Source organism: Fistularia commersonii, chromosome 11 (genome assembly GCF_037954325.1).
Source record: "Fistularia commersonii isolate RoL2024-O1a breed Wild chromosome 11, RoL_Fcom_v1.0, whole genome shotgun sequence".
Lineage (NCBI taxonomy): Eukaryota > Metazoa > Chordata > Actinopteri > Syngnathiformes > Fistulariidae > Fistularia > Fistularia commersonii.
This window is the reverse complement of record NC_141294.1, coordinates 3,998,154-4,021,690: the sequence shown is the minus strand read 5'-3', so window position 1 is coordinate 4,021,690 and position 23,537 is coordinate 3,998,154. Positions and strand designations below refer to the sequence as shown.

Below are 23,537 nucleotides of genomic sequence, written 5' to 3'. Positions count from 1 at the left end.
GTGTGTGTGAATGAGAGGAAGTAGTAGAGTTTGGAAAAAAAATCTGCACACCAATGCTTACACATATTTCCAGTAAGCATCTGAGTAAGAGCCTATTTTTTGTTTGAAATGTCATGCATGCGATAATAAGTGTTTTGTTTTATATACAGTATGTTGAATACATCATCTTTTCTTATTGGAACATAAATTTGGTTTGTAAATTCTTTCCAAACTCTACTGAGTTGAATTTTCTTCGATCAAGAATCCATCCCTAACTGAGCAGCGGATGTGCATGTGTTTTTCTTTCCTAACTCTGAATAAGAGCAACCAAGGTGGAACGGTGAGGCTACAGGGAGTGGAGATCAAGAAGTTGGAGGATTTCAAGCACTTGGGGTCAACAGTCCAGAGCAACGGGGAGTGTGGAAAAGAGGCAAAGAAACGGGTTCAAGCAGGTTGGAATGAGTGGAGAAAAATGTCAGGGGTACTATGGGATAGAAGATAGAATGAAAAGGAAAATTGTACAAGACAGTGGTGAGACCAGTGATGCTGTGTGGCCTAGAAACTGTGACAATGACAAAAGACAGGAGGCAGAACTATAGGTCACAGAGATGAAGATTTTGAGGTTCTCTTTGGGAGTGATGAGGATTGATAGGATCAGGAATGAGTCCATCACAGGAAGAGCACCTGTTAGATTTTTTGGAGAGAAGGTCAGAGAAGCCAGATTTTTTTGGATAGTATATATCCTTTATTTGCAATGTTTTGAAAACAACACAACAAACAAATGAGAAAACAAAGAGTGATTATAATACATTAATTATGGAATAAGCATCCAAAATTTTTTATAAAAAAAAACAAGATAAAAAAGCAGTTCAGCTATTCCTCTTATATTTTAGCTGCACACACATGGTTATGTGAACATCAGCAGGCTTAATGTTGTCAAACAAGTAAGACAAATGCCAACCACAAAATGCGGAAAGGAAGGAAATTTGTCTTCAAGCAATCAACATCAAAACAATCTTTCTGGTTCAGCCTTTTTTTTTTCCCCCAAAACTGTTCAAACGAAGAGTCTATATAATTGAAACATTTTGGCAATTTGTCTGTTGATTGAAAAAAAATCTCTTGTACATCTAAGATCAAAGTTTTTCCATCTACAAAAATTATTCATGTAATTTTACACCAAACACCACTCATTTTTACACCACTCAGCTTTATGTCTTCGTCTTTTCCTTTCGGCTTTTCCCTTCAAGGGTCACCACAGCGAATTCTTCTCCATCTACAAAGAAAAGGGTTAGAATCTAACCCTTTTCTTTGTACTATCACACCAACTAACTTCATATCCTCTCTCACTAGTCAGTAAAAACTTTACTAGTCAGTAAAAGACTTCCTGGTCTTTGGAAACTCAGCTTTATGCAATGTTGTAAAAAGACACTATACTGCCCCCCTGAGTCTAAAATCAAATTGCATATTCACTTTTATTTAAACATACAGTATATTAAACATTAACTTAGCTTTTAAGTAATGTCTTTACCCAGCAGGGTGCAACTATTGTTGAAATATCTAAATGACCTCTCTCTCCTCACTTTCATGAAAAGATAGATGCACATATACATCATGTTGACAGGTGTGCCAGAACTTCATCCATCATCCATTTTTCTCTCTATTTATATTTTTATTCATATTTCTTTCACACTTATAATCTGTTATACTACTGTGACAAGTGAATTTCCCCTATGGGGATCAATAATGTTTATCTTATCTTATATACTTCAGTGAATTCTGTTTATGAACACAACACTTTCTGCTGCCATACCATTTCAGTAAAAGTATCAGGTCTCAGAATGACCATCAATTTACTTTTGAAGTGAAGGTGAAAAATGCAAAAACATTAACAAACAGTGGTTAGATAATGATAACAGCAGAAAACTGAAAATATGAAATATTATCAATTACGCTTATATGTAGATAATTTCATGTGAACATTATAACATGTTTTCAGAATCTGTCAAATGCTAAGCGGAAAATTTAATACTGAATGCCAAGTCTCAAAATAAAGCCTTGATAATTCAGGAAATTAAGTTCCTTTCGAGGCATTTGTCTTCCATGCATAAACAAGGAACTTAGAAGTTTTCCAGTTGGACTTTATGCCTCTTCAAGATAAGATCAAAATATCAAGATTGGCCAAACAATACATTAACACAAATATGTGATACTTGTTCGAAGGTATTACACAGTAGTAGTTGCAAGAGGAGGTACACATTTACCAAACAATGAATTAAATATGACCGATGTCATTATCTCAGCCTTGAGAAAAGGTTTGTTTTGCCCTTCAAGAATCAAGATTTTGAACTGTCATTGTGCAGGCACAGTCAGATTTTGCGACGACAGCCTGTTGTCTGACTGAAGTTAGTCTCCTAAAAGGAGAATGAAATAATATAAGCCTTCAAAAACTGGGTAAATATACATTTGTAAAATTTGTTTCACCTTATATAAAGTTTTTCATTTGCTTTTTCAAAAATAACCATTTTGAAAAAAAACAGACACGTTTTTCTTGTTAAGTTCATATTCCCTAGATGGTAATCAATTATTTGTTAGAAAAATGCAACCAAACATTATGTAAAGAGACTCCTGTTGTCATTCCTCGTTATCCATTTTAAGACAAAATTCTCACGATATTATAGTGTATATTTGGCCACTGGATAAACTTAATCATGCAAGGCTACATGGTTTTTCATTTGTTTGTCATAAAGTATGTAAATGTGATGTTTTGTAGTTAGCAGAGGCAATATGCGATCAGGTTTTTAGTTATTTTACTCACAGTATAATGAATAAACAAGTATGTAACAAAATTACCAAATCGATGTGAAAAGAGAAAAATTACCTTGATATGATGAAGGCAATTACAGCTATGATAGCTATAAAGACAGCCAGAAGCACACCGAGAATCACCATCTGTCCTGAAACTGTGCCCTCTACAAAGAATAGAAGAGTAGTCAGGTAACAAACTTTTTTCCAATTTAAATGTCAAGGAATGGCAAATCAAAACCATATTTACATGGATACCGAAATGTCTGCCTTCATGATGATGCTGGTTACAGATGTGGGGTCTGCAGAATCTATTTGCATCTCTCAAATGAATGAAATACTACAAATACTACTTTTTGTGTTTACTCTAATGAAAGTTAGAAAAAAGATATACATTTGGAAATAACATAATTGAATATCTGGATTTTTTTTATTTTTTATTTTTACATCTACTTCAATTATTGTAATGATTACCACAGTGAATATGTATGTAGTTTGGTGATTTGGTTTGATTGGTAATCCTTTTTTTTTTGAGATAGTAGCACTAAATATTAGCACATTCTAAAGAAATGACTCGTCACTGGACAGTCATGTTCCATTGGACAGACTGTGGAATTATTCGGGCGACCAAAAAGATTAAACATTCTGTATACACTCTCAATCACCGATTTGCCCTCCCGAGATATTTACTGCTCTGGAAATAGAAGCTTGATGAGCCCACCTTTGGAACCCTCGAGGGTCACGGTGTACATCTGTGATCCGTGCCTGTTGCGAGCCTCACAGCAGCGCTGGCCAAATTCATTCACACTAATGGTTACTCTGGTGGATGTCTGGCCTTTTTCTCTGGGTGTGGCCATGGTTTGTCGTCCTTGATGAAAACTTTTGTCTGTTGTAGAGACACACGCTTCACCTTGGTACCAAGTGTAAGTGTGCACTGGAGGATTAGCATCACTGCTGCAGGTCAGCTCTACGAGAAGTGTCTCATTCCGTTTTCCAGTTGAGATAGAGACCACAGTGTTTCTAGGAGCATCTGAACAGCAAGGACGTATATGTATCAGTTGTAATAAAATTAGCATTGACTACGTTTAAAAGTCCCTTTTATTATTTCTGTTTGAAGAAGTATCAATAATATAATGAAACTGCCAGTGAATATGCATTTTTTTCCCTCCAATTTAATGCAGAAATAATCTACAAAAAATAGTTTTTTTCTGCTCTATTCTTTTGTTTTCTCTTCCCTGTTGTTCATACATGACAAACAGTGAATGGTCATTTTGCTTTGTTTAAGGATGCTAGGCGAAAGTTACTTTGTAGGATTTAAAAAAATAAATTTGCTTTCATTAACTTGAAAACACCAGGCTCCACTGCTACTTACATTGCACATCAATGGCCAACAATGATGAGTTCTGTACTTTATCTTTGTTTTGTATTTGGCAGTAATAGCTGCCAGAGTCATCAGGTGTAACTTTACTGATGTTCCAAGTCTGTCCACTGTGTCTTGGATTTGGATTTGTACCATCTTTGTACCATCTAAAACGGGCCTGTGGGTCAGCTGCCAGACTGCAGCAGGCCAAGCGTAAGGCTCTATCCCCGATGATGTCGGAGGGACTTGCTGACACTGTGACTGCGTTGGGTGAGTCTGGAAATAAAGTGACGAGAGTAGTTTAAAGAAAAAGTGAAAGCAAAATGTGAATTAGGATGATAGGAAAATGACTTTAATGATAAATAAAAACACATACACACACACACACACACACACACACACACACACACACACACACACACACACGCACACACATATATACATATATACATATATATGCAAATAAATACATTGTGATTTGTATACGATGTCTGAGTGAATTATAAGTTTTAATTTGTCTGATTTGTTTGGAAAACTTCAATACTTTTCTTACTTAGAAATACTGAGCAAGAGCGATTTGTTTACTCTGTCCACAGAATTGCACTGAGCTTAAATGACTAATCTATGGATGAGGAGGAGGGTAGTAGTGTTTAAATATGTTTGTCATGAGTATTTTACTCTGCCCTTGATTGACTGAGGCTTCATGCTGCTTTCTCCAACTCTGCTCTTTTAACACAATTAATCCCAATTACTAATGTGATCTGGGGTCATAATATGTGGCTAACTTTGAGCTAAGAATCTATTCACTGAGTGTTCAAAACCATTCTATCACTTTCAAGTAATCAGTTCAAAAATGTTTTTCTTTTATGAGAGAGGCAGTATGACTTTCAATGGAGTCGTGGTCTTGTGGTGGAATTAAATGTACCCTTTTTCAAACTCTTATTTCTTTGCACACAAAATAGGTATTCCTTGCATGCTTCTTTTATTGCCTTTAACAAAACTCTAATCTTTTATAAGGAAATCCACTGTTCCAAATAGATGTAGCCACAATTTGTGTTGGTCCATTCTTTGTGCAAATTTTCTCACACCACAGATGTTGCAGTGATGTGCAATGTTGCAATCTTACAGATTAAGTCAGTATAGGTAAAGCACCCAAAAGAAAAAAAAAGCAGAATAACATGTACCATATGTCACAACAGACTAACAGGCAGTAAAACTATGGTAATGAGTAATGTAAAAGGTAAACGGCAGAGGCAGAAATCACTAGACTGCCTCTTGTCAAAATCTGTCCTTTTGTAGTGGCTACTGCAATTGATTTTCTTCACATGAAGGTGTTTCACCCCTCGTCCGAGAGGCTTCTTTTGTTCAGAACTGAAGAGTTGCCACAACAAGAATTCATCATGACCTGGATGACTGAGAACCTCCATAGACATTAGACTGGGTTTTTGGCAGAATTATATTTGAGACTGAAAATGTGAATTACTTAAAGATGATAGCAACAGTTCATATTTATCTGAAATGTTCATCCTATTCTTCACAAAGTGTATTTTTCAATGTGAATTATAGTATGGTGCTGCAGCACACGGAGTTATATATGTACCATATCCATTTACCCTTCTTGATTTCATGTCTTGCTTCAGCAAATGAGTAGTGATACAATCCCCACCTGCCACCAGGAGTTGTATTCCACTCTGCTCAGGCATCTTCTGCGTCCTATGGTTTGTGATGAGGTAAAACACATAGGTTCCACTGTCTGACTCCCTCAGTTCAGAAATCCTTAGAGAGCAGTTCTTTGTCCCTGCTTCTCCCAGATACTGTACTCTGTTTTGGTAGGATGGTTCTGGGAAGATACCATCACTGTGGTACACATATCTGCCATGGACAGACAGAGGTCCTGTTCATGTCAATTGTGTGCTTTAGTTATTCATGAATTTATTATTTAAACTCCTACCTCGGAGTGATACAGTGGCTATCCTCCCGACACCACATTTCAGATACAACATGTAGTCTTTCTTCAGGTCCTCCCTGCTCAAATCCAGGATGCTATGGATTATATAAACAGGATTAAATAGGTAAATGATAACGAGGGCTGGGGAATAAATCAATAGACACTTGAATATCAACTGATTATAACATGGGATTTCTTAATGTAGAAAATATAATGCTTAATGTTTTGTCTAAATCTTGATATGGATCATTGATAAATTATAATCTAATTTTGCTGCTGGCAATTTCTTTATGGAGGGGTTTGACAGGGTGAACAGCTCAGCCTCTTGATGGGAAAGTTTGAGTTCAAAGCCTAGACAATCACACATTTTGAAATAGTAGGTTCGATGACTGTAACACCATCCTCAGATCAAGTAAAAAAAGAAGTAAATCTGTCAGTAGCTGGCTAAGAGGACCCTATTAGCATCAATATTCGTTTGATTAAAAATCAGAAAGAAAAATGAGGAAGGTAAATATGGTGGAGTTGGTATGTTTTTTTCAAGTATTTTATTATAATGTGAATAATATAATATAATATAATATAATATAATATAATAAATTAAGCAATTTCATATCACCTCCTGTTATGAATCTCTTTGCCCCCACAAAATGAAACACGATTAAAAATAATGAATGTGTATTAACTGTGACTAATCTGAATTATCCCACAGTGGCCCTATGCTTAATCAGATAATAATTTTAATCATGTTAATCACAGTACTATTAGTAGTACTAATATAAAACAGGACTTCTAAATGTTGTTAGTATTTAGCTCCCAATTTTGAAACCATCCCAATATCCAGGTGTCAGGATCTCCTCTCGGCTGCCGAGAGGAGACACGGCTGGGATTAATTCGCAATCGGCGCCAGCTGCAGCAGCTGCCGCTAATCAAGATCCGTATAAAGGGCAGCGGCACACTCTTCCTGGCGCTGGAGGATTGTGGATGTCCCAGACCCCTGTCACACCGGACCCGTACCCCGCCACGACCGGACCTAGCCGGCCGGTGCAACAGCTGACCCAGCCCGAGATCCTGCCTTCACCCTGCCTGGGACCCGTCCTGGTGAGACCCAGTCCATCCTGCCGTCACCCCGCCTGGAACCTGTCCTGGTGAGACCCAGCCCTGTGTGACTCTGTCTCGGGGCCAGGGGCTTACTAGTGACACCCTACCTGCCGTTCAATCCAAATAAAGCGCTTTCAATCCAGATTCCTGCTCTGAGGTGTGGTTCCCTGCCCGAGTCCACCCCCCCCCCCATGCATCGTGAGACCAGGGTTAGCATTGCACTTTTTATCTCAGTGTCTTCACTGAATTATTGACAATATAATGCAGGGGGAGTTGTAGGGTTGCTCTTCAGAACTGTTGAGGCAGGGATGCTGCTCAATCAGCCCAAAGGCAAGACAACATAGGGCAATGGCCAAAGCTGCCTAAACTGGCCATCTACTTCACTTACAGCTTTGGCACTAACTAACATTTGACAAGGTTAAGACAGAAAACCTAGCAAACCCTCTTTCAACGGTCTCTAGGTGCATAGCCCACACATCCCAGTCTTTTCCTCATTCCTACCACACCCTTTGGTCAATCACATTTCATAGGCCACAATAATAGAAAATGAAATCTTCTGGTTCATATGCAGGGAACGCTTAATGCAACAACAATAACTTGCTTATTGGATTACCTTGTCAGATATTTGCTCCTCTCCCCTTCCATTAGAGCTCTGGGGGTAGTCGTAGGAGCAAGGGAGAAGCACAGAAGAACCAGTCATTGCACATATAGGCCCGGCAGGGAGATCAACAGACCAGTCACCTGCAAGAATGCCTGAGACAGAGAGGTAGAATTCTTAAGAGAATCTGTCTTCATCCCTGTAGAAAGACATTCAAATACCTGTATACAACTCTATAAAGTGGTAGGTATAATAGGTGCTATAGTTTGTTTGGACAATATGGTCCAAGGAAGTCTCAAATTGTGTTCAGAGTTACACACAAATGTTTGTTTTTTGTGTTTGTGCAGCAAATAACCAAGTATCGGCCGACTGTAATACGGTTGTATTCAGGTTGTTTCATGCCAGTAGGAGGGTAACTGTACATCCGGACATCTCTTTAGATAGCATTCAAAATGCATTAAAAGTTGGCATATGATAATCTTATATTTGGATTGGTTTGTGCGTCTTTTCATCCATTTTCTTCCGGTCATTTGGGGTCAGGTCACGGAGAAGCAGCCAAAGCAGAAGCCCAGATTTCCCTCTACCACTGTCTGTTTCCTCCAGCTCTTCCGGAGGAATCCTGAGGCTTTCCCTGGTCAGCCGAGAGACAAAGTCCCTCCGCCGTGTCCTGGGTTGTCCCAGAGGGCCTCCCCTGTGTGGGAGGCATCCTGACCAGATGGGTTTATGCATCCTCATTGGACGATTTACCTATGAGTGAGTAAGAAGTTATTATTCTAAGAGTATTGCAACACAGGTCTTACCATGAACAGACACTGTGAAAAGCAGTGCCATGACACGGGGCATCTTCTTCTCGCCTCCTTGGTTTCTTAAGGTTTTCCCTTCTCGAGAGCTGTCCATTCAGCCGGTCTCTTCTAGAGTCTTCTCGTGAGTAACTAGTAACTTCTGCCTTCTCAAATCTCAAAGTCTACTTCCTTTTTTTTTTGGATTTCTCTACCAAGAAAGTGATGACACTTATGTTTTATTATGGTTGTAGTCATAGTTGCAGTCCGTGAGGAGAAGTTAAAGACACCCACATGAACAAGTTAGCTTATCTGTATTTACCATCCACAGATGTTCATCACTACACCCTAATTGCCCTTCTCGACTGCGATGACGTAACGTGACGTCACGGCCTCCTCTCAAGAACCGACCGCCGACCAAAACTCTCGAATATACTTTAATTTTGTAATTTTTAACTCGACGCCTGTGCTTTTATTTTTTGTTAAACGTAGGCGCATTCGACTATGACGACGCAACCTGCTGTTGGAAACGTTTCTGTCTTTGCTTTCCAAGGGGTCAGTAACCTGAGGAGAGAGAGATAGGGAGGGAGGGAAAGAGAGAGAACGAGGGGGAAAAAAGAGAAATACTGAATCTGGGATTTATCGTGGCGGTGGACAGCCGTTTTTTTTTTGTCCAGTTAAAAAAGACTGTAAAAGACTTTCTGCTGTCCGAGATACCAGAGCGAACTCAAGGAATAAGATTGTGTTTTTGTGTGTGAAGAAGGAAGCCAGGCCCTCACCTGCTGCGGGAGGACACAGGTGAAGCATCCAGTTCAAACTAGCTGTTTTTGTCCGAAGGGAAACCGTTAGCAACCTTTATGAAGCAATAGAACAGTGTAGAAAAAAAAAAATCACACAATGTATATATATATATATTTTATATCAAAATGAATCAAAAACTAGACTTATTCTAACACTCTTGGTTCTGGTAAAACGACCCATCTGCATCTTAGAGAGCTTTACTTGGAAAAAGTTCAACCCAGAAAATCTAATAAAACATAATGTAAAGATTATAGGGTAGTTGAAAATGTCAGTTTCCAAACTGATGACACACTTAGATGTTATAATCTATATAAACTTTGTACTTGAATGATTCCCTGCCCTGCTGTTTACAGGACACGATTCACTGGGAGCGGTTTAACCTTTGCTGATGGTTAATAAACCAGCAAGTAGTTGAGGGTTGCCGAGAACGTGTTATTATGGAATCAGGATTAGCCTGTGTGTGTGTGTGTGTGTGTGTGTGTGTGTGTGTAAATTAGATATTAATTTGACATTTACCAGCACAATTATGATTACCTGCAGGATACCATGCCTCAAGTCTATATAAAAGCCATTTTTGAATGTGTTCTGGCCAAGAAATCAAAGCAATTTGAAGCAATTACCTCCTTATGGCTATTAGATGCAATTCTTTTTTTCAAATCAAAGTGTTTTTGTGCAATTGGACCTACAAGAATATAATGTTATATATTGATGAGTAAAGACATAGAGATATAAGATGCTAATTGGATGCTGAATAGATGTCATATCATATCTAACTTAATGCTGATTAGTGAATTGTTTTTTGTTTGTTTTTTGACCTTTTCTTCTTTTGTATGTACATGTATAAGGCGAATGCTTCTAGAAATATAATATATGATGTTTTTAAAGCAGGTTCAAGAGGCCGCTAAGCAGTAAGAGCGTCTGCCCTGTGGGATTAAGGTAAGAAGACCAGAAGAAGGAGGCCAGAGGAAAGGAAGAGGACGTTGTCTACAGCTGCTGTCTGCCCTACAGCATAAAAATGTATGCTGAGAAAGTTGTAACAGAGGGGAAGATGGGTGAGTGCACATATTAGATTATTAGACACTATATGTCCAAAAAACAGATGTCCACACAAACAGATGTGCATATGCACACACACACACACACACACACACACACACTAACGAAACTGCTGTGCTGGTCAAGCTGCTTGTTTTCTGGATTTGAAACCAGACATCAGTCCACTTGACAGTTAAAAATTAACAGGTATTTTCAGTGCTGCCTGGTTGTCTCTTTCTTTGATGTTCTTTTAATTTATTTTGAATATTTGTCCTCCAATTTGAAAAACAGAATTTTAGATAGGTTGCTTATGCATACGTTGAAAAAATATTGTAAAGATTTATGAAACACCTTTGTGACAACAGAGTGGAATTTGTGAGGGTGGTGTCGGAAGTGCTGATTCTGATATAGAGTCGGATGGTGTCACTGTAAAATAATACACAGTACCTGACAGCTTGTATCACTAAAACTGACTGAAGACAGAACACTAATGATATAAAAAGTTCTTCTCTCTCACCTTGAGTTCAGGAATAATTTTCAATTTCTTTGTCCCCTGTGTGACATGAGATTTTTGCTAAAGTAAAATTATGTCTTCTTTAATCAGAGCAGTACATCCAAATCTAAGCTAGTATTCTTATTACCCAATCTTTCTATGTCTGTTTTGATAGTTCCATATTTTTCAAATTTTTGACATGCTAGTAGATATTTGTTATTACAAAGCACTACATTGCTAAATATATATTTGACAGAAAAAAATGACAAACATGACAGCGTCTCTCCTACTTTATCTTGTTCCTGTAGCCGTCAGTCTTCTCATCAGCCTCAGCAAGACCCTGTGTATAAAATGAAACCAGAGAAACCATGTTCCACCCTGTTATAAGCTCTTGAGTTGAAATACATTCATGTAGCAATCAGGTTTCTTGTTGTTTTGTAGTTCCTACAGAGTTTACAGGACATTATTCAATGGCTCAAAGGAAGGAAAGATAAGATTACATGATATCTAGCCCAAGTGTCATAGTGAACTGTGAAACTATTTACTGGTGGTGAAAATATACTGAAAATGAATTCATCGGATTAACCAGTTACTTATATCAGCATTCCACCATACGATCACCTACCGAATCTTTGGGAGAAAGTCACTGTCTTGGGGAAGAAATCCATTGTCTCTCTGGAAGGAAAATCTTCCTTAGCTACAAATTGGCTCACTTAAATGTCCATATCTTTTGCTGTTCTCATGAACAGATCTCCTTGGTCATTTAGACCGTGTGTGATTCTGTCTTAAGACAGCTGCCCAGAAGTTTGCCTCTGTTGCTCCCATTTTCCTGCTGAAGGAACTCCACCCAGACGCTAGAAATTGGGCTATTATGGTATTGTAATGAATTTCAAGAGTCAACACTTTGGTCTCGCCAAGAAGTGGCAACTGTTGATGGGTGGGGAATCACCTATTTTGAAACACTGTTTTTGTTATGACAGGACTTATATACCACATCAATTGCAGACATTTCATTCATGCAATTTGAGTGTCACTATGATCCTGTAATTTTCCCGCAAAGTAATTGCCCCTGTGTCACCTGTGCAAAAGCTGTCTGTCATAGGGTATCCTGGGTCTTCTGTTGGGCATATTTTAGGTGTTTATTGCTCTCTGCAAATCCAGATTATCTTTGTTATATCAAGAAGAAGAATACTTTGTTTGAATTTTAAACTTTTTTGTATTTAACTTTGAAAGAATGTACGTTTAATGATTCCTTACCCTGTTTTTAATCGACAAAATTCATAAAACTATGATTCAGTTGATTCTGTGAGTACATTTATAGTCAGGTTCTATAAGTCCAAATGTCAGGGGGTTCCAACACATTAGGTGTGGATTAGGAGATGCACTTTGTGCTTCTATGTAGCATAAAATGTTCACATACATCTGAGATCAAAGAATATATAAGTTTCATGGTTAAAATTAAGCTTTCAATAACCTCACCCATTTTAACTCTTTAACTCAGCCGGGCGATTGGGGAGCTGCATCAAAAATCTGTAGCTAATGCTATCTATAATGATTGGCATTTTTCATTGTAGTTTGTCAAACTGTTTAATTTTTTTCTTTTCCATGAAGACCCTGTTTGTTTTAAATAATGACAAATGACACTTAAACACATAAACAATTTTATAAATGAACACCTCTAAATTGTCATGTGACTTATTTGTTTAAATAGAAATAGCTCTGTCAAATTACTAAGTACAGGCATATGAATTATACATTCTGTCTTATTTTTTTTGGGTCAAAGATAACTCCAAAACAGAAAGTGTTGCAACATTTAGAGCAGGATAGGAAGTATTGCAGCTGCAACACAACAGATGTCTCACAACAATCTGAAACTGTGGGGAGTTGTTTTGCAAAAATGAATAAAAAGCACCACTAAGAGGGCTACAAGTAGATAAATTAGAAATCAGATTCAATCATTCAACATTTGCAATATTTGTTGAACTATATTGAATTACTTCTTACAAATAAAATTATTAATTAATTTCTTACCATTATGTTAATAGAAATCGTACTCTTTTTGTCAAGTATGAACTTAGCAGATGTTCTATTCAAGCCGAAACCCCCTTACAGGTGATTTGTTTGAAAATACTTAAATAATAACTGTTTAATGGATTTTAAAAACTATGACGGATGCGATGATGTAGTGAAATGGAAACATTTATGTAGATATTTCAAAACATGATACCATCAGCTTCAAAGTGCCGGCTTGCCTGCACAAAACACAAACGGCTACCTTATGAGAAAGACACCGAAGAATGTGGTTTCAGGTATAAGTGGACACAAAAGACCATTTGTTCTTTCCTGTACTGTGATTAGGAAGAGCGGTGTGTGTGTGTGTGTGTGTGTGTGTGTGTGTGTGTGTGTGTGTGTGTGTGTGTGTGTGTGTGTGTGTGTGTGTGTGTGTGTGTGTGTGTGTGTGTGTGTGTGTGTGTGTGTGTGTGTGTGTGTGTGTGTGTGTGTGTGTGTGTTTTGTAGGGGCAAAATGAGAAGGAAGTTTGGGAATGGGAGCAGTTGCAGTTGGAATTGCTAACTCTGCCCATTTCTTTTTATAGTTGCTTTATATTTTGATGGTTTCGCACACACAAGGAAAGGAAAAAAAACATGAGATAGGTTAATTTTTATCAAGATAGGAGAGGCGGAACGTAAATAAGACTGTTGCCAGGGCTCTACCCATGTGTCATCATAATATATGTAGTACCCGGTAATTACTGTTGAATGTTGCTGCAATTGTGTCACGAAAACTTAAGTGTTGTTATGTCTTTTTATAGTAAGTGACTCATGGGCCAAGAATTAACCTTTAATTACAAAGGAAGATTAAGGAGTTTGTAATTTCAATGCTGAATTTCAGTGTGTTTGTTCCTTTGTTTCTGTCTTACTTAAGTTTTTTCTTTCATTCTCTCTTTCTTACTTTCTTTATTTCATTCGGAATTTTCATTCATTTATCTCTACATGGGACTCCATGCTTTGTAATATGCACATTTCGTTTTTAAGGCTTGAGATTATTCCAAATACAGTTTACACAGATTTATTGCTAAAAATCAGTATTTCTATAGTACATTGGAAAAGGATCAAAATATGGTGGTCATCTACATGGTGTGGGTAGCATCAGAATTGCTACTTGTGGGATCGCATAGCACAAGGTTTAAATTTCAAAACCTCAGGGGGTTATTTGACACATACTTATGAGAGAAGCAAAATTTAGGAAAATATAATCCGTGATGACTCCGCAGATTTCCTCTACCACTGCCATTATGTATATGCTGGCACCATATTAAAATGCTCCTCGAGCAAATGACCACAACTTCATCATCATTATAATTATTGATTATGTCTTGTCAAAATGTATGTCTGAAACAGATTTATGAACCATCATTCCATGCAGAAGGCCAAACCCTTGGCATATAAGGCAATATAATAACAAGGACCGAGGGAGTATTTAAAATACTTTTCAAAAACAAGTGCAATAAAGAGAGAAGTGAAATGTAAACATGCTGGTGCTGCGATGCTTGGACAACAGGGTAGCGGGAAAATAGAACAGCAATTAATCTCATTACAAAAAAAAACACTACAAGGCCAAATATCTTAACATTACATTACATTACATCACAGTCATTTTGCAGACACTTTTATCCAAAGCAACTTACAAGAAGTGCAATTCAGTCACCGAAGATCCGAAGTATCAGTAGTCGGAAGTCCTAAGACAGATTGTTGAAAAACATGTCCCAATCAGGTAATGTCAGTTTGTATGAATATATTATATTCTAATTATATTGTACTATATAGAATAAATAATTTAGGTATTTATAATTTTAAACAGTATTTTTTACTATGTCTGATGAGGGTTGATATTTTACCCTCCTACTATTTCCTGTACCCTGGCTTTAACACTGTTCATGATGACTGTGAGTATTCCTCACATGCCAACATGCAAGTGTGCACAAGCAGTACAAACCCAATACGTGTATTTGGCATTATCTTCTAGTTTATCTCTGGCTTTATGGAGAAATGTTAGACTTTAGACTATTGATCTAATCGGTGTCAGTCGAACTTTTACGGCATGTACCAAAAAATGCCCTGTTATGCTGCTTGACACAAGGACAGTTTGCTCAAATAGGGCTTTTATGGATGTTTGTTGTAGGTTGGCCTTTGAGTCAAAATTGTTTAAATGCAATATAACACAAGTGAATCAATGCCATGCATGAAACCTGCTCAAATATACTGTATGTCACACTTGAGTTCTCCAGTAAATACTATTGAAGCCATGTAAAATGTAAAATATTCTTCAGCCACCTTTATCTGGGTTTTGCTTTGTTATGTAATGGCTAAAATTTTGAATGCTGCTATAGATGCGCCCTTGCATAAATATATCTCATTGTTTGTTTGTCCTTGTGTACATACTGTCAAAAGTGTGTATGTACACTTATTAGTGCATGTGTGTGTGCAGGAAGCAAGGGAATCTCTTTGACCTGCATATTGACTCCTTTCCGGGTGATTGGGGTATGCATGGTGGTGATGACCTTGGGGGCCATTGGAGCAGGGGTTTGGGTCGTAGGTCAGACACACACACACACATACAAAACCGATATTAACTGCATCGCTTCAAAGAATGTCATGAATGTGTGTAATTTGGCTTATTGCTTCTCTGTAGTTACATATTGCACAATGGAAGAAGACACTGGACTCTATGATGGTGAGTAGTCGTTAACAAGGTGATGGTAAAATCAAAACACAGCAACTGTATTATCATCGATTGATGCAACATTTTTGCTGTCAACATTTTAAGGCTACATGATGGTGCAGTTGTTCGCGCTTATGCCTTAGAGCAATCAAAATTGCCTTGATTCTGACAGTGGGCTTTTCAGTGTGGGGTTTGCATGTTTTCCCCAATCTCTGCGCGGGTTCCAATTTCCTCCCACAATCCAAAAACATGCAGTTGGAGAAATAAAGACTAAATTTCCCAGACGTGTGTATGAGAGGGTGAATAGTTGTGTGTCTGTATATATGGCTCTGTGACTGACAGGCAACCCTGTCTCTTGCTCAACGATGACTTGACTAGGTTCCAGCTCCCCCCAAGACCCTCAATACAGCATAGGCAGTATTGACAATAAATGAGTGAATGCATGAAAAGGACACAACTTTAAATGGACTAATACACTATATTTCCTTCTAATAGTTCAGGTAAATTCTGCTGACCAACGTTTGAGAGTCTTTGACTCTGCCCAGAAGAGGTGGCGCCAGGTGTGCTCCTCATCAGCCAATGAGCTACTGGCTAGCATTAGCTGTGAAGAAGTGGGTTTTGTCAGGTGAGATAGTTTTAAAGTTAAATTACATGATTTCCTACAGTGCAAAATGATACAAAGCCAACTGATGTGTATTTGTTTTAGCATGGGGAATTTCTCAGTTGCATCAGTGCCAGAAGCTAGTGGAGATGGTGGAGAGTTCTTCTGTGTAAGACAGGAGGAGCTCAGCTATGGCAAGAAAATAAAGGACTCATTATTTCCATGGTAACAGACATCTATCTTGCAGCAGTTTTAAGCATTCCAAACTCTGTGCCCTGTTGCTCTGTCATATTCTTCCATTTGTATACTCAGATAAAAGTGTGCATAATCTTTAATCTGTCAAGCCTTTAGTATCTGTTTTTCCTTTTTTCCAGTGATTGTGAGAGCAGGGAAGTCCTCACATTACTGTGCCAAGGTAAGAATTTTTCACTAATCCTTGAACTGTATGCAAGGTGTTCAGCACTAGTATTTACAATTTAATCATCAAATATCAGTCAGTCACTCCTTACAGTTTATCTTAGCTTATTAAACTATTGATTCACTCCTTTTCAGCATACAATTGATGTTCCCACTTAATGTCTGCTTTGTTTATCCTTCACTACCATGCATCCAGCAAACTCTCTCTTCATTCTACCTTTGCCTCTGTCATATTCTGTGGTCCATCTCTTCTTTACCAGACTGTGGGCGGCGTAGTTTTGCTGCTGATCGTATAGTTGGTGGCGTGGACGCCAGGCAGGGCAGCTGGCCTTGGCAGGTCAGCTTGCAGTACGATGGAGTTCATCAGTGTGGTGGCTCCATCATCTCAAACCGGTGGATTGTATCTGCTGCCCACTGCTTTCATGAGTAAGTAAATTGAAATAAAACTAAGTTTCAAGTACAAAGTGAACAAATCCTTGTAGCTTAATATTTAGAAAAGTTCCTATTCACCAATAGGTATTGTTTTCACTTAATTCAAATTTGTCTACAGTTACCAATGCTCTTGCAGCATCTTGTCAGATTTATCTACCCTTAATGACTACTCTGCCCATGTAATGGTGTGAATTTTTAGAGGTATAAAACTATCAGCCGTCTCAAACATGGAAAACCTTACCACATCTCCTCTGGCACTCTCTTTGACTATAGACGGCATCGTGTTGTTAATCGCTGGCGTGTGCTGCTGGGCTCCATCTACTCTAAACCCATCAATGCCAACGTGGTGGAAGTCAAAACCATTGTCTACCACAGCAGCTACTTGCCCTTTGTAGATGCTAACATTGATGACACCAGCAGGGACATTGCAGTACTTGCTCTCACCCAACCCCTCACCTTCAATGGTAGGTTAGGCTGTGGCACAAAATCACAGCCATGTGGATTCATTAAGAAAAAGAAACATTGACTGCTTGATGCTGTTTTTTTTTCCATGAAACACGCCGAGGTCCCTTTATGCTATTTTTATCAGTACTGAATAGAATTATCGATTCCTTTTATGATCCATTCATTCCTCTGATAGTCATTGGTTGTAATCTAGCTGTAATCAGTAAGCAAGAGGGGATGTTTTGTCTAACGTGTGGTTTTTCAGCATGTTTATAATTTTCAGTCCACTACATATATTTGTTACTCTATAGCTCTTAAAATATGTGTGTTGTTGGCAATAATTTTCATAAATACCATCTGAACTACTCATGACCAGAAAAGGCAAAGATTGGGGGAAGTGAAATATGAATTCAAAGTAAAAAGATGGTTTGGGGGTGAAAAAGTGATACTGTCACAGCTGTTAGATTCGAGTAATACCATATTGTAAATTGTTAAGCCGGATAGAATTTAATGACAGTGATTTAAAAGCGATTCAGTTACTTATCAGTGACATCTAGTGTTTGACTTTCATAACAACAATTTCATTTGAGAGCATTGGAAATTCAAACTTTTTTTGTTTTGATTCTTAATTGTTGCCACTGTGTTATTCATTTTGGTTTGTTGGTTGTAATTTATGTTTAGTTTTGTGAATGTAAGACAGCTTTATTAGCTGCTCATGTGCTTGCGTGCGCACACACATACACAGACACACACTTACACACACACACACACACAAACACGTGTGCCTGGCTTTTACTCAGCTGTCTGTGTTTTTGCTTATTTTTGTTTCATATGTTTACATGAAGAATACATCCAGCCTGTTTGCCTGCCAGCCTACGGCCAGAGATTGATCGATGGACAGATGGGGACAGTGACTGGCTGGGGAAACGTAGGACACTTTCGTGAGTCTGCCAGCTAATACAGCTATATTATATTACTGTGCAGAATAGTTCGTGCTTAGTGAAATTTTCAACTGTGGCATCCTTTGTTACTCTCCAGTTGTATCAAGTCATAGGCTCACATACAAAAAGTATTTATTTATCAATTAATTATTAAAATAAATATTACTATAATGATTATAAATGATTATTATTTTCAGTCATGCTTAAGTCACTTGTACAAGGAATTTACATGAACTTTTTCTATATTAGACATGATTGTGTTACAACTCACAAGTTTGGCTGATCCAACCTGCATCCTCTCACCCTGTAATGGTGCAGTTGTGGATGTCTTTACTTTTTAAAGTGTTTTTCAAGATTTAAAGTAAACTCTTATATTTTAATCCAGTTATGCTCTTAAGAAGGCATATCTATTCATTACAGAGAGGTTTTCAACAGTTCCTTGGCTTTCTCAGAAAATTCTATTAACACTGAATTAATACAATTAAAAACAAACAAACATGGCATTACCTTTCTGTTTCTCTGACCTGATCACTCTGGTAAAGTTATTTGGTTTTCTTGAATAGAACTGGGTATTTTAGTGGCATAAGTAATGGATATATACCATTTATTGGTAACTTTTTGACTCTTTCCAAATAATATGAACTGCAAGAAAGAGAAGGGTTTTTACTTTACTCCCCATGTTCATTATAAGAAGCCACAGGGGAAAATACTAAACAATAAAAAATAAAGATGCTTGTGAGTCTACACTCTGATTCACCCTCTGACAATAACAGAACAGAAAGCAATACATGAAATGACAGGTAGTTACAACTGCTTTAGGTTCCCCTTCACATCCAGGTCATTCAGCAGATGTGCTTCAGGAAGCGAATATCCCCATCATCAGTGATGCTGTATGTAATGGCCCTGATTACTATGACAACCAGATCACCACCAGTATGTTCTGTGCTGGTTATGAGAAGGGCGGCATTGATTCCTGCCAGGTTGGTATATCTCTGTCTGTGTTACTGCTATGAACAATATATTTTTATATTGTTTTATTTTATGCCTCAACATGCTACACAATGATATAGTTTGTGATTGTGGCAAGAAAATAAAGGACTCATTATTGCCATGGTAACGGATATCTATCTTGCAGCAGTTTTAAGCATTCCTCACTCTGTGCCCTGTTGCTCTGTCATATTCTTCCATTTTTATACTCAGATTATGACCTGCTATATTCTTGTGTGGTGGCAGGGTGATAGTGGTGGCCCCTTTGTGGCAGAGGATTGCTTGTCAAAGACCAGCCGGTATCGTCTATTGGGGGTTGTGAGCTGGGGAACGGGATGTGCCATGGCAAAGAAACCTGGTGTTTATACTAGAGTATCCAGATTTCTGCCCTGGATATCAACAGCCATGAGGGTAAAGGATCAAATACTAAATGTTCAAACACTTCATCATACTCCTCTCTTTGACTGTATTAGTTGCATTATTTTATTTTTGTTTAGTTATGCTATAATTTGCACTTGAAAAACATTCAGCACTGACACATACTACACTTTCACATTACCTTTCACCAACACCCTCTATGTGTTTTGCCAATGACAAGTTAATTCTCTGGCCGCCAGAGTAAGTGTATTACAATTACAAAGGTTGAATTTGCAAAATGTAAACACCACAAACCTAATCTCAATTGTCCATTACTTCCTTCTTTCATGATTTTGTACAGACACATTGCTACAATCCAAACTGAATCATGGCGTTATTTGCAATACAAGTAAAAACAAACTCTGTTGCACTTATCACAGTTGGTTACCTAATGGTTGAACCAAAACTGGGCTCAACCCAATTCTAGCATAAACTGTTGTGATTATTATACCTCCTGTAAAATACACAGTTACCAACTCAATTTGATTTCTGTTTTTTCTTCAGAGCTTAATTTTTGTTGTTGTTTTTTCATAATGTTTCATGATTGAAGTGTTTGATATTTACCTATCCAATTTGCTCATCTCTTCCCTGCAGAACTATAACAACTCTCCAGGGGTTCACAAAATGGCCCGGACATGAGGTTTTTGCAACACTATATCTGTTTTTCTACTCTAGCATGACAACGTGGACTGACCCTGTAGCTATCCACAGGGAGTGTATCCACCACAAAGAGGAGCAGCTGATGTGCACACATTACCATTGTTGCCAAATTACTCTTATTTTCTACGAAAACCCACTGAGGATGTGAGGTCTTCCTGTACTGCTTTCAATGTACACAAACCAAATTCTATCACATTACTCTTGAAGACACAAATTCAAAAAGAAAATGCACAAAGGTCACAGACTAGCTCGGGGAAAAAATAAGTTGAAAGTTGAATAAAAAAAAGAGTATCTGGAACAGTAAAATCTCAATCTTCCACTTAAAATTTCCCTGTTGACAATATGGATTATTTTATAAGTTGTGTGCTCTGTTTTCCTTCTGTCACCTGAAGCAAATATTCTGCCAGTTTGTGCCCGTAATTTAATTAGTCTGTTTCTTCATTTACTGTAAATGTAAGGAATTATCTTCCTTACACAGGTAATTCTGTCCACAGATTTCCTTAATTCAGAGCATTTGATATGTGAAATTGAAGAGCTTGTTGAAGCTCAGCACCTTGTTTTTTTTTTTTAGCTAACCCAAGACAACCACACACACGCAGACATGCATGCATGCAAATGCATCCACACACAAAGGTGTGACCAGATTTTTTTTAAAAAAGGTTTATGTCTAAATTTATAATCTTATGTGATAAGGTTTATTGGTGGAAATTAATCTCTTCAAGGTCTGTATCCAACATCTTATAATGGAGATGAACTGGTATATTGTTATTTTGTAAATAGTTGTCCGTTTCTATTTTGTGTGGCCTGCTTTTTTTTCATTTGTTGTTCACGTCTCAAGGATCAGCAGATACTGATACAAAAAGTGCAATATCCCCATCAAAAGGGCTTGCAGATAAACATAGCTTCTGCCGCACAAATGCATGAGTATATTTACTCATTCATGACCCGAGTATAGTATTACATTCTGAATGTAAAACACTTTGAGTAACATGTTAACCTTTTCTTTCACGAATGGAAACAAAGACTTTTATATTGTCCGCTTCAAAAAGCATAAACATAATGAGAGAACAGGTTTTTTTCAGGCCAGAAAGGACAAATGATTGGGAAAACTTTGGACTGCTCTTAATCAGGTCAGATTAAATAAACATCCAATAGGACAAATCTTGCCTGCCATGGTACACTATCAAAAACATTTAGTATCCTTCACTTTTCTGTTCTTCATCTCATGCCCTCCAAAGAAAATAACTTTTAACTTTTCATAATAAGTGTTATATGGCTTGTAAAAATATGCTGTATCTTCTCCCTCAAGTCAAATGTCTACATTCACAACCAATTATGGCAGAGTTATGTAGTTTTTTAAAATGTAAGATGTTACTTTTACCATTGTATTGAAATAAAAAAATGCATTAATAAGTATCACAATGCCATGTTCACTTCAATAAATTACAATGCACTTAATTATTCAGTACAGAATCAGAATGGTGCATAGACATTCAACAAGAAAGAGTTGGAGACTTATTCAAAACTAAATGTAAGACAAGGGTGGTACCTGATAAGACAGCACAGAGACCGCTGCAAGTCAGAGCATTTATTACAGTTTTTTTCCTGTCCTGATTTGGATCTTAGGCTGAAATATGAAGACGAATGTAACTGCATGCGAGCAGTAACAGCTTCTGAGTTTCATGCAAAATGAGTGACGACCCTGATGAGGAGAGGATGTAGTAAATGAAGTCATAATGAAATCAAATATTCTGGGTGAAAAATCATCATATCCATCAGCATTTCTCAATGCTACAAAAAGCAGGGTACCTTTAAAAGAGACACTTCAACTCCAGTGAGGATGAGGAAAACACACCAGGGGTGAAACACTTGTTTGTTGACAATGCTCTTATTGGTTGGAAACTTGGCTGGATTATTGTTATGTAACAATGGTGATACCAACCACGTAGGAGCATAAAGTGTTGAAGACAGTGTCAATACCTTTAAAATATTCCAGTATAAATAATTTTCAGTTGAAATAAACCCAAAAGAAAGAACAGTGGTATATTCCTCCATCCTCTTTTCTGGCCAGGATACTTGGATTGGTTACTGGCATCGCTAAACCAGACCATAAGTGCTGGTTTAGGACAACCTGACACTCAGATCAGCCTGACATCATGTCCCTCTGTCACACCTCTTGGCTCTGAGACAGATTTGTTTATCATGGGGGGGCTTCATCAAATTAATTGGCCTGTCTTTTGGGTTAATTGACAGTTGAACAGACGCTCTTGTTGAACAGATGCTTGTTCACTGGCCCTCTGATTTAAAGAAGATGTTGCATGAGCTTTGCTTTTTGTCCCTAGTTGGAGCCTTAGACTTCTCAACCCAAAGATTTCATCCGCTGTGTTTCTGTGGTTGGTGAATGTGTGCGTGTGCACACACACGTTTTAGTTTTGGATAGTCTTGAATTATTGTCTATTTTGTTTCTGCGTAGTGCATTAAGGAAAGTTAAGACCGAAAATCTCTTTGACACACTTTGTGACTCTGTGGTCGGCTGCTGGTCTACTGCAGAATAAGGTCCAAATAAAAGTTATATCTACCAATAAAGTTGCCAATAAAGAAAGTCAATACTGTGAAATATTTTCCCTGATCATTGATTTATTGTTAATTTTCATTCCACTTCTTTATGCTTATCTAAAATGTGTGAAAGATCAGCCGAAGTTGCAAGAGAGGTACACACAACCTTACTACATATACTGTCTTATATCTGTATAAGACAGTTGTGCTATATATGTGATGGCTGGGACCTATAAAGGAGATGCACGTATATTTCTAAACACAGAATGAAGTAAAGTATTATCTCATCCCCTCCTTAGCAATTTTCATCTCACATTGTTACAAACACATGCCTACCTTGTCCACTGGGTGGTGTTACTGGGCCGTGTCTCTTTCTGACAAAGATAAATTACAATACAGTTGCCTGTTTTTTAAATTTTTTTTACAAGCACCACTGTTTTGCTATTTTGAAATAATTTTAAGTAGAAGA

General features: G+C 37.7%; 2 protein-coding genes across 11 annotated transcripts; one reads left to right on the top strand and one right to left on the bottom strand.

The window, feature by feature from the left end:
- Window positions 1-711: 711 nt before the first annotated feature.
- LOC147229248 (cell adhesion molecule CEACAM6-like) lies at window positions 712-8,722 on the bottom strand. Of its 2 annotated transcripts, none has more exons than XM_086154568.1 (8): window positions 8,586-8,722; window positions 7,801-7,940; window positions 6,093-6,184; window positions 5,808-6,013; window positions 4,154-4,417; window positions 3,503-3,811; window positions 2,858-2,948; window positions 712-2,390 (listed from the first exon to the last, which is right to left on the bottom strand). In XM_086154568.1, the coding sequence occupies exons 1-8, from the start codon at window positions 8,680-8,682 to the stop codon at window positions 2,306-2,308; spliced, it is 1,284 nt and encodes a 427-aa protein (XP_086010694.1). In that variant the 5' UTR covers window positions 8,683-8,722; the 3' UTR covers window positions 712-2,305. The 2 variants fall into 2 exon arrangements, with proteins under 2 accessions (XP_086010694.1, XP_086010695.1); XM_086154569.1 differs by having other exon boundaries at window positions 712-1,252.
- hpn (hepsin) lies at window positions 8,563-23,123 on the top strand. 9 transcript variants are annotated; one of them, XM_086154563.1, is made up of 14 exons: window positions 8,614-8,709; window positions 9,325-9,362; window positions 10,254-10,417; window positions 15,380-15,487; window positions 15,584-15,625; window positions 16,109-16,238; window positions 16,320-16,439; window positions 16,589-16,629; window positions 16,892-17,057; window positions 17,337-17,527; window positions 18,353-18,448; window positions 19,268-19,428; window positions 19,682-19,846; window positions 20,447-23,123. In XM_086154563.1, the coding sequence occupies exons 3-14, from the start codon at window positions 10,381-10,383 to the stop codon at window positions 20,489-20,491; spliced, it is 1,302 nt and encodes a 433-aa protein (XP_086010689.1). In that variant the 5' UTR covers window positions 8,614-8,709; window positions 9,325-9,362; window positions 10,254-10,380; the 3' UTR covers window positions 20,492-23,123. The 9 variants fall into 9 exon arrangements, with proteins under 9 accessions (XP_086010691.1, XP_086010693.1, XP_086010685.1 ...); XM_086154564.1 differs by having other exon boundaries at window positions 8,627-8,709; window positions 10,251-10,417; XM_086154565.1 differs by lacking the exon at window positions 9,325-9,362 and having other exon boundaries at window positions 8,563-8,709; window positions 19,286-19,428.
- Window positions 23,124-23,537: the final 414 nt, after the last annotated feature.